The 17,922-nt window shown below is 35.1% G+C and overlaps 1 protein-coding gene across 1 annotated transcript in view; it reads right to left on the bottom strand.

Annotated features, from left to right (window-relative positions):
* The window catches only part of LOC145263224 (von Willebrand factor A domain-containing protein 8-like), a 207,061-nt gene that overhangs the window by 15,304 nt on the left and 173,835 nt on the right, over nucleotides 1-17,922 (bottom strand). Inside the window, exons 36-39 of the mRNA XM_080120309.1 lie at nucleotides 15,902-15,983; nucleotides 9,206-9,410; nucleotides 5,181-5,289; nucleotides 1,993-2,102 (exon numbers count right to left, since the gene is read on the bottom strand). Coding sequence (XP_079976435.1) covers nucleotides 1,993-2,102; nucleotides 5,181-5,289; nucleotides 9,206-9,410; nucleotides 15,902-15,983 — 506 coding nt within the window. The remainder of the gene's footprint in view (nucleotides 1-1,992; nucleotides 2,103-5,180; nucleotides 5,290-9,205; nucleotides 9,411-15,901; nucleotides 15,984-17,922) is intronic.

Genomic DNA, 17,922 nt, shown 5'->3' on the forward strand with positions numbered 1-17,922 from the left:
GCAAAAATGTGGACGCAAAAAGTGACCCCTCCTTGCAAAAAAACTGCCCAGCTGACCAGCACGGAATTAATCTTTCTGGCCAGTTTTTAGACATTTTCCATCCAAGAGATTGATCTTTCTAATGATACCAATTTTGTCACGGTCCGATGCGTTTGTCCCAACGAAATAAAAAATCTTTTCACTCTGGCATTACTATTTTCAGTTTTTTTTTTTTCATTTTTATAAACATTTTACAAATAATTTGTTTGTTATTTTTTGTATTTTATGACCGATGCCATATAATGTCGTTTCATACAATGCTAAAACCAGCAAATTTGTAGATTTGCTATATGCGCAAATTTGCTAACATATTTCTTTTCTCTGAAGAAAAGAATTTTGCATTTTTTGAAACTCTGCAGAATAAGGATTTATTAATTATCTTTGTTTCATGTAAATTCTGTGGAAAAATAAATTTTACAGGAAAATTTTTGTGCTTCTTATTTTTTATTTTTATGCTTTTTTGTGACCCAGAGTGGAGGATCACTTAAAATATAAAAAAATAAAATATTAAATACAAAAAAATAAAATCGTTTTCATGCTTCAAAAAAAACCTTCATAATCTTGAAATCACTACTCTAGAAGCATACGTGGCTTTTAACATATACATATATATATATATATATATATATACTATCAGTTCAGCCTGGCTTTGCTCGGGCTCTATGTACTGTCCATAACTTTATGCGCATATGTATATATATATATATTAAAAAGTTTGACTCATGTCCAGGTAACCTACATCTAAAATTTCAAGTGTTTCGACCCAAAATTTGTGGAGGAGGTTGGTACCGTCTGCAAAGGTCAACTCTTTCAACTCTGACCTCTTGGCAGCCAAATTTTCGCCCAAAAACTGATTAAAAAGCTTACTGCATATCTGAATACCATTTATGTAAAATTGCAAATGTTTAGACACAAAATTGGCTGAATAGTTTGCTAGAGACCGCAAAGGTAAAATCTTTTGAACTTTGACCCCTTGGCAGACAAATTTTCGGCCAAAAACCGATTAAAAAGCTTACACTATCTCTGATTACACTTTATATAAAATTTCAAATCTTTAGACCAAAAATTGGCTGAGAGGTCAAATTTTTTAAATTTTGACACCAATTTTGACCCCTTAACATTTATTGTTTTGGGATCAGATCAAGTTAAAATATTTAATCCGTGTCCAAGGAACCTACATCTAAAATTTCAAGTGTTTAGACCCATAATTGGCGGAGAAGTTTTGTAGAGTTTTCAAAGGTCAAATCGTGTAACTTTGATCCCTTGACAGCTAAATTTCTGGCTGGAAACTGATTAAAAAGATTTTCCCAAATCTCGAGTCTGTAGACTGAAAATTGACAGAGTAATTTGGTAGGGAAATGTACACAGACATACAGACAATTTTACTTATATATATATATATAACGGTAATCTACAGACATGCATATTTCGGGGTCTTACCTCTTTTTCATGTAGCTTGACTGTTTCTAGGAATTGAACTTCAGACCATATTAATTTACGGTCTAGTGTGTATAGACAAACTAAATTATATAGAAATCAGTTAGTTACAACTTTTCAGAAAGTTTTACAAAAATCCAAGGCATCAATTTTTTTTAATGAGCACAAAAGTGTCAATTTTAGCCATTTTAACCCGAAAGGCACCCCTAGGGGAGGCAACTGGAGTTATCCCGGAAAATCCGTTCTGTTACTTTTTTACTACTACCATGTTTAATGTTTGTGCAAAATTTCAAAAAATTCCAAGGTCTAGTTATTGAGAAAAGTGCAGGCAGGCGAACGGAAATTTACAGGTCCACTTTCCTTTTGTCGGGGAACCAAAAATATTGCTTTATAACTTTATTCAACAACATTACTTCCAGCTTCTCGCCTAAAATTACAGAAGCCTAAACAGATATTTTCTTTTTTAATTTTCTTTTATAACGTGTGAATGATAAAAGTTGATTTATCTTATCTTACCTCTTCAGGAACAGCATCCTTCTCAACTTGGGTTACCTGATAGACATCGTGTCCCGCATCCAGACGATATGGTCCGCCAATCCCACCCAGACCAGCTGTGTCTCGTCCACCTGCAAAGAATGAAATAAGCTTTCAACCTTATTATAATTGATCCCTTGCATCTGTCCAGAAGCAAAGTTATGGAATGGCTTAAAGTTTAAAATCAACTCTCTTAAATGCCGAAATAAAATCTTCAGCTGTAGATGCAGAGATTGGCGTTCGGGCCAAGATCAAAGTGTAGTATGGCTTTCTAGGAAACTTTCCTTAAAGGGTAGAATTGAAATTTGTGCTACATACGTCTTTCCTCTCACCCTTTACCGACTGGCTGTACTTCCCCTACCTGCACAACACCTAAAAGCTCCTTGTCAAACTCTTGTCCTTGCTTCTTTGGGACAGAGGAAGACACTGGGTGAGCAGACAGGTCTGTATTCAACATCTGTGTGAGGGAGGCTTGGGAAGTGTCACTAAGATGCTGAGAGACTGATCTTCCAGAGCCACTATATGCAAGAGAATCAACCATGGCACACCACGGTTACTGCCGCCTTTTCTGACCTAGTTCTCGACCCCTCTATCGAGAGTCGTCGCAGGTTGCGGGGAGAATCTGCCTTCCTAAAAAAGTGCCAAGCCACGCTAAAACGACTATCAAGGTCCAATGACCTTGTGACTGCTATCCGTAGGGAGCTCCACAGGGATCTAGTGAGGGGGGGGGGGGCGACGACCCACTATGCACGCGTTTGGATTGGCAGCAGAGTGAGATTCGCTCCGCGTGGAGTTGGGTGCCAGGTTCGATTCATCTGAACAATTCAGAGTTTTCTCTGACCTGACAATTGGCCTGAAATGCACTTCCACGCAATAACATACAATGCAGTTCCGGGTTTTTGGAGTCGCCTGCTTGTCCCCGTTGCAAAACAACAGCCGTAGAAACGACTGATCACGCTTTCTTCAATTGCTGCAAACTCTGCCAGTACTGGTCGTATGTCAGCGAGGTGATGGCTCACATCGATCCCGAGCATCCTCGCCCGATTACATGTCATTGACAACGTGAGTTATTATATGTCATTGACAATGTGAGTCTACGGTGGGACAGGGAAAGACAAATGGTCTACATTACGATCCAGGCCGTGGCGAGAATGGTGGTTTGGACGTCGCGTCTGCAAGGTGGCCGGGGGGGTTGTCTTTTTCAGATCAGGATCTGATTGCTTTCTTTAAACACCAACTATGGGTGAAGATCATATGTGATAGAAGAAGGCTGCATCATGCGGCATTCGACAGAAAATGGATACATGTAGCAAGCCTATGTGTACGAAAAGGAGCCAAATTTGAATACGTGTTCCCCGCCAGGGGGTCTATCAACTAGACGGTGTTGGGATGGTCCTACTAACCACTTTTGTATTTTTTCTTTCCCAGCCTTCGACACAAATGAATTATTGTATCATCATTATTATCTTTGTTTTTACACGTAAATAAAAAATGTTTTAAACAATTGGGTTCTAAGTAGACGTTTCCCAATAGTAAAGGGTGAATGCAGTATTATGGTGAAAGAAGATACTAGCTAAGAGACACTTTTGTTTAGTTCTGGAGTGACAAGGATGACCAACGACCTCCATTTTTCCCCCATTTTCTTATTCAGTTTGAACTTACATTGTAATTTTAGCTTGAATAAAGCATTTAATAGATCAAAGTGGAGTATCTGTTCTTATGCTGCAATTCATTTTTTGGTCTTAGTTAATGGGGGGAAAATCCTTCATGACTGATCTATTTTTTTTATTTTAGTTATGAACCAGAGTTCCTCTTTTTGGGGAGCTGGTTTCTCCCTCACATTACCAACCGACTTTGTGTCTAACTCTGCCCTCATAGAAAGGCAATTAAAAAAAAAAATTTTTTTTTTAAATTTACAAAATTAAAAACAATTTTCCAACAAAAGTTCTGAATTTTAATTTTCCTTTGATAAGTTCCAATAACTGACTTAACTCTACATACAGGGTGGAGCCATAAAACTGTCGCCCTAAAAAAGATGACATGATTCCATTTCTGTTTGATGAAAACCGGTTTTCTTTTTTGTTTTTCTATTAGTTGATCGGTTGTGTACAAATTCCAAGAGCAATAGGAGCCTTGTATCATGCCTGAAAGTGACACAATGTTCAACAAGTGAGATCGGAGATGTGACGCTGTACAACGCATGCTCTTCACCGAGCCAAGCAACGGTTCTGTATGAAATTATTATAGTAACAATACGCATATATATACAGGGTGTCCACAAAGTCTGGCTACATAATGTCATTATGTAGCCAGACTTTGTGGACACCCTGTATGTATATATATATATATATATATATATATATATATATATATATATATATATATATATACACACACGTGTGTGGGTGTGAGTGTGTGTATATATATATATATATATATATATATACAGGGTGTCTACATAAAGTAGCCAGACTTTGGAAGCGTCCTGTAGATTATGTATCCAGACAGTGTGAGCAACTATATATATATATACAGGGTGCCCACAAAGTCTGGCTACATAATCTACAGGATGCTTCCACAAAATCTGGTTACATAATGACATAATGTAGCCAGACTTTGTGGACACCCTGTATATATATATATATATATATATATATATATATATATATACACAGAGTGCCCACAAAGTCTGGCTACATAATGATATAATGTAGCCAGACTTTGTGGACACCCTGTATGTATATATATATATATATATATATATATATATATATATATATATATATATATATATGCATATTCGGGAAAACCAATGTAAAATTAATTCCCCAAACACAACAGTTTTGCAGCCCTTGTATGCCTCTTATGAAGGTTAAAATCAAAATACAATGCTAATAAACCTTATGCCTAAAATCCTTCTTCAAATTTTGATTCAAATGCATTATATGATTTTAATTTCAGAAAATGTCAAAAATGTAAAGCTAAAGGCGGTCTTAAGAAGAACTTTCAATTCAAGGTATTTAATTGATCTCTGTTGAATATGCATCAAATTTAATCCGGCATAAAACTAAATTTAACTAAATATAGCCCATATTATGAGCCATTACACCTTTGGGGGCAAACAAAATTAAAAATGAAATTTTTTTAAAAATAAAAATCTGCCTTCTTACCTGTTCCACCTGCCCAGGTGTTCCCGCCAACATGGGGCATGTTATCCAGATCAATCTTGCCATGTTTCGGGCCTTCCGCTTCTTTCCCGCTCTCTCGTTCATAATTGATCTGTATAAAAACAAACAAATCAGAAAAATATTTCTTCCAGCTAAGACAACTGTTAAAGTGGAGACATTTTATTTGGACTATTCTCATCTCAGTTGTTATTCTCCAAACATTTTAGCCAATATAACGTCGAACATTCTTCAGTGGAATTCATAATATATCATTCATACTAAAGAATAACGCTTACACCTCCAGAAAAATGTTACTTAGCACTTTTATCCATTACACCATAGATTATTTGTAATGAAGCAGTGCGCTCTTATAGTAACATAGCGCATATAGGTGCATGTGAAAATAAAAACAGCAGCAGCCGCAGGATAGCTGGCTGGCGAAAATATTACCTGCAACAACACTGGTATCAACACTTAATTGCGCTCGCCTAAATTCATACTAGTTAACATAATCGCCACTTACTGGTGTAAGGTGCCAATATATAACATACTAACAATGAGACCCAACGTTGTTCAGGATTGAATGAGGATCAACGAATCATAATGTAATCTATATATTAATACGATAGCGTGCATGTATTTTTTCTGTGTCACGCTTACATCTGGGTCATAAATAATTTTACAAAAATTCTTCATAAGTTTTGGTTTCGGTTATAGCTGATGACACTTAAGTCATCTATTTTTTTCTTATAAATAATTTTATCAAGAATTTTTCATAAGTTTTGGTTTCGGATTCGATTATGGCCAAAGAACTTGAGTTATAATATGTATAAAATAAAATAAAAATAAAATAAAAATTACAATTAAATTTACCAAAATGATCCAAAATCGTAAAATTAAAGTATATTATAAATATTAAAGAATTAATATTTATAAAGTAATCTCAACCAGATGTAAAAGCTCAATAAAACCAAATAGGAGATAGAGCTTATAATAAGAGCAAACAGTCAATAAAACATGTTAAAAAACACTTTGAAAAAGAGTTAAAAACATATTTAATCTGAAAAGGAAACATTTGATAAGTGGATAGTCCTTAATCCACGGAGTTTCGAAGAAATACTTTCCTTTTCATCAAAGGGTAGGAATTAGCAAAATGCAGGATCGGATTTTGCATACAAAAGTATTTGATGAAACTGCAAGTAAGTCAAAGATCTTACTTGATAACAAAAAGTGAAGCAGAGGGAATATGGTGAAGAAAAAGGTGATTACACGTGAATGGATAGTCTGGTGAAAGGTAAATAATCCAGTGACGGTAAAATCCAAAAATATAACTCCAAGAAAATTAATTGAATTTCCATTTGCACAAGTAAAACCCAAGGAAATCACGTAATTGGAAAATGGTCCAAAATAATCCAAAAGGCCGAAATCCATGGAATAATTCACAAATATGTACAAGGAAAAGGGGAAAAATTCCAATAATATTAATAAAAGAAAAATAAGATATGCTTTTCACATGGCTGCCGAGACATAATGTATGTATATATATATATATATATATATATATATATATATATATATATATATATATATATACATTGCTTTTGCAAAAACAAAAACAAATAACATCTGTATATATATATATATATTATATAGTTTTTTTTTCGGTTTTGATTTAAATTAATGCAGTCACATGGATATATTTTTTTATTTTTGAAATCGCACCATTATAATATATAAAAATCGATGGAACATTAACTCTATAATAAATCTGCAAGAACTAAAATATCATATTTAAACATACTTTATGCCTGGGCTTTGCCGGGTGTTCATGCTAGCTTAGATAAATACTTTTGCAGTTTTAACAAAAAAAGCTACAATAATATCAGAGCATTTCCATTTACACTGAACATCTACAGAATGCCAACATCACTATATTACATATGAACTAGTCCCCTGTGGAATTTCCACAGGTCCCACTAGTCTAAATAAATTAAATAAATTTAGAGAATTTTCACACATTTAAGCTTCTATTATTTTGATTAATCGGACAATTATTCTCATGTTGGGTGTTATTAGCAACATTAGAATTTTTAATTAGGGGGATTACAGCGTTATTAAATTATATGTCGTCCCAGTATAGAATTTAATCACATTTGGATCCTCGTAATTACAAATTCACAGGAGAAAAAGGAGAAATAACAAAAAAAAAATGTCCTGCCCAAGGAAGGCAAGTTCAAAAAAAACTTTTTTACTTGGCGTTGTCTCCCTTGCAGTGTGTGTGTGTGTGTGTGTGTGTGTGTGTGTGTGTGTGTGTGTGTGTGTGTGTGTGTGTGTGTGTTTGTGTGTGTGTTTGTGTGTGTGTGTTTGTGTGTGTTTGTGTGTGTGTGTGTGTTTGTGTGTGTGTGTGTGTGTGTTTGTGTGTGTGTGTGTGTGTGTGTGTTTGTGTGTGTGTGTGTGTGTTTGTGTGTGTGTGTGCGTGTGTGTGTGTGTGCGTGTGTGTGTGTGTTTGTGTGTGTGTTTGTGTTTGTGTTTGTGTGTGTTTGTGTTTGTGTGTGTGTGTGTTTGTGTGTGTGTTTGTGTGTGTGTGTGTTTGTGTGTGTGTTTGTGTGTGTGTGTGTGTTTGTGTTTGTGTGTTTGTGTTTGTATGTGTGTGTGTGTTTGTGTGTTTGTGTGTGTGTGTGTTTGTGTGTGTGTTTGTGTTTGTTTTTAAATAAAAATACACTTGGTTATCGATCCTCTGTTTCGTAAAACTCGTTTTTTCACTAATATTGACAATTAACACAGATATCCTGAAAATCTGAGTCATAGGAAAATCCTAAAAAAATATCTTAGGGACCCCTGAAGATTGAACTTTCTTTATGATCTACGGACCCAGCCTCAAACCCACGGTTCAAATTCTTGCAAATCTTAACAGAGGAAAAGGAAACATACTCAACACCCGAAGAAGGTCGCAGGATACAGCGACTGAAATGTATAATAATAATAATATATAAAAAAGAAATAAAAATGACAACCAAGATGAGAATAATTGTTCGATTAATCAAAATAATACAAACATTCACATATCCTCTCAAAAATTCAGAATTGCTTTAAGTTTCTATATAATTCTACATAACAGTTGTAGTAATGAATAGGGCTGTGACAACAGCATATTCTTTTCATTGTTTTGACTCTTGAGTATATATCCGTTAATATCTCGTATGTTTCTATCTAGACTGATGTCGTTATCAGTTGATTAACTTCGAGAGTCAGAAGAATGAAAAGAATATGCTGTTGTCACATCCCTAATTCTGAATGGTGATATTTACAACTAGAAATAAAATAGGTTTAAAGTTCCCAAAATTCGTACTGCGGTGGTTAGAGTACTTAGAAAAATCAATTGTAAAAGTGATATTCTCCTGAAGGTTGAAGGTTCAATCCTCAGTGTGGGCGACAGAAAAATACAATTGTGAATTATTTAGGACCTCTTTCTAGTCATGGCTGACAGAACATGAGCATGCTACCCCCATGAAGTAAATAAAGAGTTCAGTTCAAAATTCAGTCCAAATTCCAGAGTTCAACAAGATATGCCTGAAGAAGGCCGGAGGTTACATCTACTGAAATGTTGTGAAAATGACACTCAAGATAAGAACAATAGTCCAAAGAATAATACAGACTTCATTTGGATGAAAAAAAAATTCTCCGAGAAAAATTTTGAGATCAAAAAGAAAATTATTTAGGACCTCTATCCAGCCATGGCTGACAGAATAAGAACATACTACCCTATGAAGTAAATAAAGGTTTCAGTTTAAAATTCAGTCCAAATTCCCAAGTTTGACAGAAACATTCCTGAGTTCAACAAGATACACCTGAAGAAGGCTGGAGGTTACATCTACCGAAACGTTTTGAAAATGACACTTAAGATGAGAACAGTAGTCCAATGAACCCAAATAATACGAAATGGGTGAAAAAAAAAATTTCTCTGAGAAAAATTTGGAGATCCAAAAATAAATGGGCCCCTTCTTGTGGACCACCCTGTATTTACTTACTTGCAATGGACGTGTGTCTTCGTAGCCAATCATATTTCTCCATTCCTGAAGAGAGCGTTCTAAATGTATGAGCGACGTCTCCCACAACTGAACACAGCCAGCAGAGTCAACCGTGACAAGACCATCATTACTTAAACTGGCCAGAAAAAAATTGGGTTTGTTTGGCTGCATCAACCAGAAAGCAAACGATGGATTGCGATCAGAACTGCAACAAAAGAGAAATTCTTTTAAAAGTTAATCTTCCGTGTGTCTGTGTGTGTGTGTTAATGTTAGTGTTAGTATGTGTGTGTTAGTGTGTGTGTGCGTTAATGTTAGTGTTAGTATGTGTGTGTGCATGTGTTAGTGTGTGTGGGTTAATGTTAGTGTTAGTATGTGTGTTAGTGTATGTGTGTGTTAATGTTAGTGTTAGTATGTGTGTGTGCATGTGTTAGTGTGTGTGTGTTAATGTTAGTGTTAGTATGTGTGTGTTAGTGTGTGTGTTAGTGTGTGTGTGTGTTAATGTTAGTGTTAGTATGTGTGTGTGCATGTGTTAGTGTGTGTGTGTTAATGTTAGTGTTAGTATGTGTGTGTTAGTGTGTGTGTTAGTGTGTGTGTGTGTGTTAATGTTAGTGTTAGTATGTGTGTGTGCATGTGTTAGTGTGTGTGTGTTAATGTTAGTGTTAGTATGTGTGTGTGCATTTTTTTGTATGATGGGGTGGAGGAAACAGAAACTATGTCAAACATCACACAACTTAACTTCCTCGCACATGTCAATTGCAGTTTATAAACGTTAACTTAAGACACTTATCACTTCCTCTCCTCTCGTGGCCGAGATGGTTAGGTCTCGGCTTTTTTTTCCGTTTCGTTTCCACCTTCGCGTCAAGGCTTCAGGGTTCAAGCCTACCTTCCTACTAAAACATTTTTTTTATACCTCCAAACACCCGGCCAACGTTTTTTTTTTAAACAGGGTTGTTTTGATCTATCCTCCCCCCAACATACACACCTCCAAACACCCGGGCAATGCTGGGCAACCCCCACCCCCGCTAATCTATCATATAAAGGACAGATGTCTGTTAGTGTTAACCTATGTATGTGTGTTTGTATGTCTGGCTAAAACTTTCGAAATCCAAATCGGATAAGTATGATTTTTATACTGTCTTAAAGGACTCAAACGCATAATATGTCAAACAAAATATCTATTTTTATCTTCCGTAGTGACCGCAAATGGCAGGGGGATCACGTAAAATCATCTCTTACTAAAAGATTTCAACCACTTCACCTCTCGGATACATGAAGTACATAAATTTGAAAAGTCATAAACATAGATTTGAAATCAGGATTAAAGGTCAGACCCAGGATCTTGTCAAAACAGAGCCCCCCCCCCCAAGATGAGAGCTATTCATTTCGACTGATGCCGGACGGGGATCAGAGCATTGATAATGTAAAGATAAAGAAAGAAGCTTGGTTTTAGATGAATTAAAATTAACCAGCCACCTCTTTCCCCATTGCACCACGTGATCAAGATCAGAGGAGAGAAAATCAGAGAGAACTTGGTCGTTTACGACCTTATAAGTGTTGTCATAGATAGTGTCGTCAACGTAAATGGCTACGAATGATCTTAGGATGTGATTTGGGAGATCATTGTTGTAGAACAGGAGGAGAGTTGGGCCCAGGATGGACTTACTACTACATAATATATTATATCATTTCCACACACACATCCATCCATCGAGCACGGCCGTAGCCAAGATTGAACTCACTACACAAGTTTGTAGTGTAATTCAAATCTTGTCGGTAGTACTTGATGCTTCGCCAGGGTTATCAAGGGTGTTTTTTATCGTGACTACCATGGCTTAAGAGAGGCCCATCTACCCTCGAGAGAAGGATAGACCATGCCAGTTTCTCAACCTGGTATTTTACCCTGTGGTAATATTTTTCCCTCACGGCACACACACATATATATATATATATATATATATATATATATATATATATATATTTATATATATATATATATATATATAATCTATTATTTAATTAATATTTTAATATTTTAGTCAATTGTTGCTATATTCTATTAAATTATTATTAGGAGATCATTGTCGCCCAACATATTCGCTGCTTCTTTGAGTTATCTAGTAAATATACCCAGTGAATCAAGGAGATTTTTAAAATTCCGGTTGCTGCTAGAATTACTGGAATGTTTCCTCCCCCCATCCCCAATATAATTGGAAGAAGCTGAAAATCTCTAAAAGTTCTGAATTAGTGTCTTTGATAACTTAGAGTTAGGAAGCAGGGGGGGGGGGAGATATTCAGAACAACTTCCACTGTCTTCCCCACTAAATCTATCTATATATTTATAAAAGTGAACGGTGTGTGTGTGTGTGTGTGTGTATGTACATTTCCCTATGCAATAACTCTATCAATTTTAATATTTGATATACAGGGTACTGAGATTTGGGAAAATCTTTGTGATCGGTTTTCAGCCAGAAATTTGGTTGTTAAGGGGTCAAGGTTCAACGATTTGACTTTTGAGAACTCTAACAAACTCCTCCGACAATTTTGGGTTTAAACACTTGAAATTTTAGATATAGATTCCTTGGATATGGATCTAACTTAATAACTTGATTTGAGCTTAAAACAATAAATTTTAAGGGGTCATAATAGGGGTCAAAGTTTAAAAAATTTGACCTCTGCGGTCTCTACCAAACTACTCAAACAATTTCTGGTCTAAACATTTGAAATTTTACGTAAAGGGTATTCAGAGATAGGGCAAGCTTTTTAATCGGTTTGGGTCGAAAATTTTTAGTTACCAATATATAAATGTATATATGCATGTATGTTTGCATGTGTGCCTAAAACTTTCGACAGAGGCGATGGATTTTACAAAGATCAGTATTGTTTTAAAGTTAGACCTTTCATACGACAAATATCGAAAAATTGGCTAAAAACATTAATATCTTCACCTTCAACTAGGCATTTTTCTACAGGGGGGGGGGGGAGTCGCTTTTTCCGCTTATTTTTTAAAGTTATCCTCTCCTTTTGATTGTCAAGCCTAAATTTAACCATAAGTCACTTCAGGTTTCAGGTTTGGCGGTGGTCATAACCGCAAAGACGTCAAGCTTTTTTCCCCGTTCTTTTCCTCCTTCGCAGTACGGGTTCGAGCCTGCCTTCCTACTACCATTTTTTTTTTCTCAACATACACATCCAAACACCCGAGCAACGCCGGGCTGAAATGCTAGTATATATATATAAAAATGAAATTGCCCGAGTGTCTGTCTGTGTGTGTACATTTTCCTACCAAATAAATCCATCAATTTCAGTCTACAGACTCGAGATTTGACATAAGGGGTACTGAGATTTGGGAAAATCTTTTTAACTGGCTATCGGACAGAAATTTTTCTGTCAAGGGGTCAAAGTTCAACGATTTAATCTTTGAAAACTCTACCAAACTCCTCCACTAATTTTTGGTCTAAACACTTGAAATTTTAGATGTAGGTTCCTAGGACATGGATCAAACATTCTAATTTGATTTGATCTCAAAACAATAAATGTTAAGGGGTCAAAGCATAAAAAAATTTGATCTCTCAGCCAATCTTTGGTCTAAACATTTGAAATTTCACATAAAGTGTATTCAGAGATAGTGCAAGCTTTTAAATCGGTTTTTGGCCGAAAATTTTGCTACCAAGGGGTCAAAGTTCAAAAGATTTTACCTTTGCAATCTCTAGCAAACTATTCAGCCAATTTTTGGTCTAAACGTTTGAAATTTTATATAAAGAGTATTCAGACATGCAGCAAGCTTTTTAAATCAGCTTTTGGGCCAAAGATTTGGCTACCAAGAGGTCAAAGTTGAAAGAGTTGACCTTTACAGGCTCTATCAAACTCCTCTGCCAATTTTGGGTCTAAACATTTGAAATTTTAGATGTAGGTTACCTGGATATGAATCAAACATTTTAATATATATATATACATATGCACATAAAGTTATGAACAGTACATAATGCCGAAACAAAAGTGGGCTGAACTGTTAGTTTTAGATAAGAATACACTTTCAGATTTTATGTCGATTATCCAATTTTCTCGATTCTTCTCTACTATTTGGTATAGTGCTAGTTATGGTTCGTTTGGTTAGAGGGGGGGAGTTGATTTACGATTAAATAGTTTCAGTTTTCTTGGTTCCATGTGGTGTTTCTCCATCATTCTGTTTCACTTGTGTTGCTGTTTCCATGTGTATTAGTTTCCACATTCAATATTCTTAATATTTCAGCCATTTTAATTAGTTGTATCCTTTAATAAAAATGGCTGAATCATCATCATTATCATAATTATTATTATTAAATAAATAGAAAAAAACGGCAGCAGTTTTTTTTGTTTGTTTTTATTTCTCTTCTTTTGTTTTTGCTAATTTTTTTTTCATCAATTTATGATGATTGACTGTTAGTAATGGAACATTTAGTATTTTTTTTTAAATTTTATTTTCACACAAAAATATTGGGTACAATATAATAATCAATAGAGAATTGGCTCTATGATAATAAATATGTAATCTGCATAAATTAAAATATCATATACAAGCGTATTTTATGACTTGGCTACACCAAGAGGCCTGCTAGTTTACCTATATATATATATATATATATATATATATATATATATATTAAGTAATGTGATTTATAATTTAAAATTTAAAAATCAAATTATAATTAAATTAAAAATCCGTTTCATAAGAAACGGATTTTTAATTTAATTAAAATTTGATTTTTAAATTTTAAATTATCAATCACATTACTAAATATTAAATTAGCTCTAGGACATTTAACTATCGAGCTTATTATATATCTAAATTACAACGAGCACTTTCTATTTCCTGTATTTTAATTAAACTAGTAATTTCACTGTTACATTAAAATACACTCAGCTCTTTTGACTATTGTTCTAATCTCCTTTAAATATATATATATATATATATATATATATATATATATATATATATATATATATATATATATATATAGATGTTATTTTATTTGTTTTTGCGATACATTTTGAATTATTTATACGAAAGTCCATTTTTACTTTTTATGCGAGTTGGGAATAATTTTCCCTTTGATCAATTTGGTACCCCCAAATAGGGAACGGCATATATATTGTTTTTTAAATATAATTATCCATTGACACGTGTTTCGCTATCTATGACTACTCAGTGGTTGAATCTAGCGAGATTCGAAATCGGGACCTCATGGTAAGAAGCCTAAGCTCTTACCACTGGACCATCTCACAGCAAAGATACCTGCGCTTCGCAGGGGGTGGAGGAGAGTGATCTGATTCAAATTCATAAAGAGGTTGGTAGACACAATGATAGTGGACCTCAGGATGGTGGCAAATCCAAACTTGGTGTGCACCATCCCAAGGCGGGGGAGTTTATGAAGAGTTACATCAAATATGACTTCGACCTTGACCTTGGAAAATAATGTGCGCCATCCCTAGATTGAAGACCATCATCATGTCAGGTTTGGTCATCATCGGTCGAGTGGTGTGGGTTGTAGGAGAGTACATATACATAGGCTTCGACTTTGACCTTTGACCTTAACCTTAAATGGTGCACCATCCCTAAGTGGGCACCATCATCATGCCAGGTTTGGTCATGATCAGTCCAGTGGTGTGGGTTGTAGGAGAGCTGGACACACTGACACACACACGAACGTTACTACTGAGAGAGAGAGAGAAAGAGAAAGTTCCCTATAGACTCCGAAACGGCTGGATTGATTTTTATGAAATTTCACACAAATGAATATTACGTGCCTGGCAGTATTCTTAGATAAATTTTTGTGTTGAAATGTCTTCGATAAGTATCAAAAATCAATAATCAAAAAACATATATATATATATATATATATATATATATATATATATATATATATATATATATACTATTATATAAAAGGAACTTTGTGTGTGTGTGTGTGCATGTGTGTGTGTGTAAGAGAGAGAGAGAGAGAGAAAGTCCCCTATGGACTCCAAAATGGCTGGATCGATTTTTATGAAATTTCACACAAATGTATTTTATGTGCCTGGTAGTATTCTTACATAAATTTTTGAGTCGGAAGGTCTTTGATAAGTATCAAAAATCAATAATCCAAAAACATCTGATGAAAGAAGAAGGCGACTTTCACCAAAGTTAACGCCTTATACAGTGGAACATCATAAATGTATTTGAGAAGTTTTATTACCACAAAAGCAGTGAGGCCAGGCATATAAAAATCAACAGTAGGTTCCTTGATATAGCATTATGACACATTCGAAATAAACGTTTCTATTTAAACCACAATCGAACCATGATACTTGACTTTTGCATTTTAAACTTTAATTCAAACCATTATATATAAAAAATAATTTTATAAAATCAGCAGTAGGTTCTCTACAGTGCAATGTAAACTACATTCACTACTAGTCACTGCAGGGAGGGATGTGAAGCTTATGTTTAGTGCATTGCAATGGCTCTCCAACAGAGTAGGCAATGAATCGATTTGATTGAAAAATGGGCGTTTTTACACATTTCGACAACAATAAAAATATAGGAGCGTGAAACATTTGTTGATAATCATTCAATCCCGGGCAACATCAGATCTCCCTGTTAGTATATATACATAAAGAATCGAATCATATGATTTCTCATTTGTGTTCATCACAGCTTAGAATTTGTAAACTGGACATTACCTTGGGACTCGGATATAGCGCTTTTTTCGATTTACCAAATCGATCACCTCTAAGAAGGCGGAAGCATTAAGAAGTTCATCTCCTGAAATTAAAAAATAAATAAATAAATAATAATAAAACATTGAATTTATTGCGGCAAAAAAATTAAATTTTATTAGAAATATTTTAGAAATAATAATTCTTAGTGGTTTTTTTTTTGGTTTTTTTTAATATTTTCTTATTTTCATTTTTAACTAAAATTAAAACTTTAGTACGAAACTGCAGACATATGGATTTAAGCCACTCCGAATTGCTTATACACTTGAAGAAGATCGGGGATTAAATCAGGCAAAAATTTATGCAATTAACACTCAAGATGAGAACATTTATTATCGGTACTTTCCAACAATGCATTGCATATTTTTCTTTAAAACGTCTCTTATTTGGTCATGTAGTTAATAATACGCTGGCATCTCGGCATTCGCTTAAAAGTCTCTCACCGCCACCATAGGGCCACACGTCCATCAAAACATGGAACCAAGAAAACTGAAACTGTATAATCCTAAATTAACTCCTAGCACACACACACACACACGAAAAAAAATGTAATGCCGGCATCAACTGGCACCATACCAAATAGTTAAGATAGTAAAGAAGAGTCAAGGAGGATAGAAAGACCGAGGAGAGAAAGCACCAATCAGACCTCCACTGGATGAGTGCAAAGAGAACTGAGACCTTTAGGAGGTTTATTGCCACCCAAATTCCAGTGATGACAAATGGTCATTGTTAGTGAGCATTAAATGGCAAGTGGCTGTTGCGATAGTGCAAATTCATTTGCAAAGGTTATCGAAAGAAAAAGAGTGTACTGGAAATCTGGGAAGACTTGTTGTCACCCGGACTCCAGGGAACACCACCGGTTATTTTCAGCGAGCAATTTTTGATGATGACCTGTGTGAGAACTCCTAGTGAGTACATAATATCTGTCTGTCCGTTTTACTTTTTCTTGGAAACTATTGAACTGATCTGACTGAAATTTTGTATGGACCTTTGCTATGATGAGGTGCAGCGAACTAAGTATTATGGTAGCCATTTGATGCACAGTTTAAAAAATAATTATATGGATTAGTATTTAAAGCAAAATGAACACAAATTTGACGATATTTAATCATCAATTTGGCATAAAGCACTCATTCTAAGTTAGGCCCGTTTTTAACGTGTGAAAATCTCAAATTATTATTTTGGTTTTTTTTCTTTATTGTAGCGAAATTCAAAGATTGAAATATTGAATTTCAAGTGGAATCAATGGTATGTACTGAATTTTTTTTTTCTTTTACAAGGTAGTCACCACTTATCAAGGCCCGGAAGCCACTAATGGATAAGGGTTATTGTAAGTACAGTATGTTAGAGTGTCTACTTAAGGGGGCGGTTCATCAGGAATTTGTTTAGGTTAGACTTGAAGACTTCCAAGTTGTAGTCAGGAGGGAAGCAGGCAGACGGAACAGAGTTCCACGGGCGTGCAGTTCTAAGAAAGAAGCTTTGTTCATGGAATCTACGTTTTGATTTAGGCATAGATAAAGAGTGGGGAAAGTTTTTCACGGTGGATTCAGCTAGACGAGTGTGTTTTGTAAAAGATTGGCGAGGGGGCACCAGAGATTGGAGTTCAGACGAGCACTTGCCATGGAAATAATGATAAAACAAAGATAGGCTTGCAACGTCTCTTCTGTGGGAGAGAGGTTGCAGGGAAGAGAAAAGGGCATCCCTCACTAAGCCACAAAGTCTATTTTGTACTCTGTCAAGGCAGGATAGGTTGTTTTTAGCAGCTCCTGCCCAGATATGGCAGAAGTATTCCATCCTTGGACGTACTTGGCTTTTATATAGATAGAGAATTGCATCAGTAGTGAGATATCTTCTGGAGCGGTAGAAGGATCCCACCATCTTTCCAGTGACCTTGGCAACAGACTTGATGTACGTGTTCCATTTTAGATCAGGAGTGAAGGTCAAGCCCAGAAGTTTGTCAAAACATGGGGCTTCTCCTAGAAAAG

The sequence above is a fragment of the Euprymna scolopes genome, chromosome 38, assembly GCF_053919585.1.
Source record: "Euprymna scolopes isolate OS-2025 chromosome 38, ASM5391958v1, whole genome shotgun sequence".
NCBI classification, from domain to species: domain Eukaryota; kingdom Metazoa; phylum Mollusca; class Cephalopoda; order Sepiida; family Sepiolidae; genus Euprymna; species Euprymna scolopes.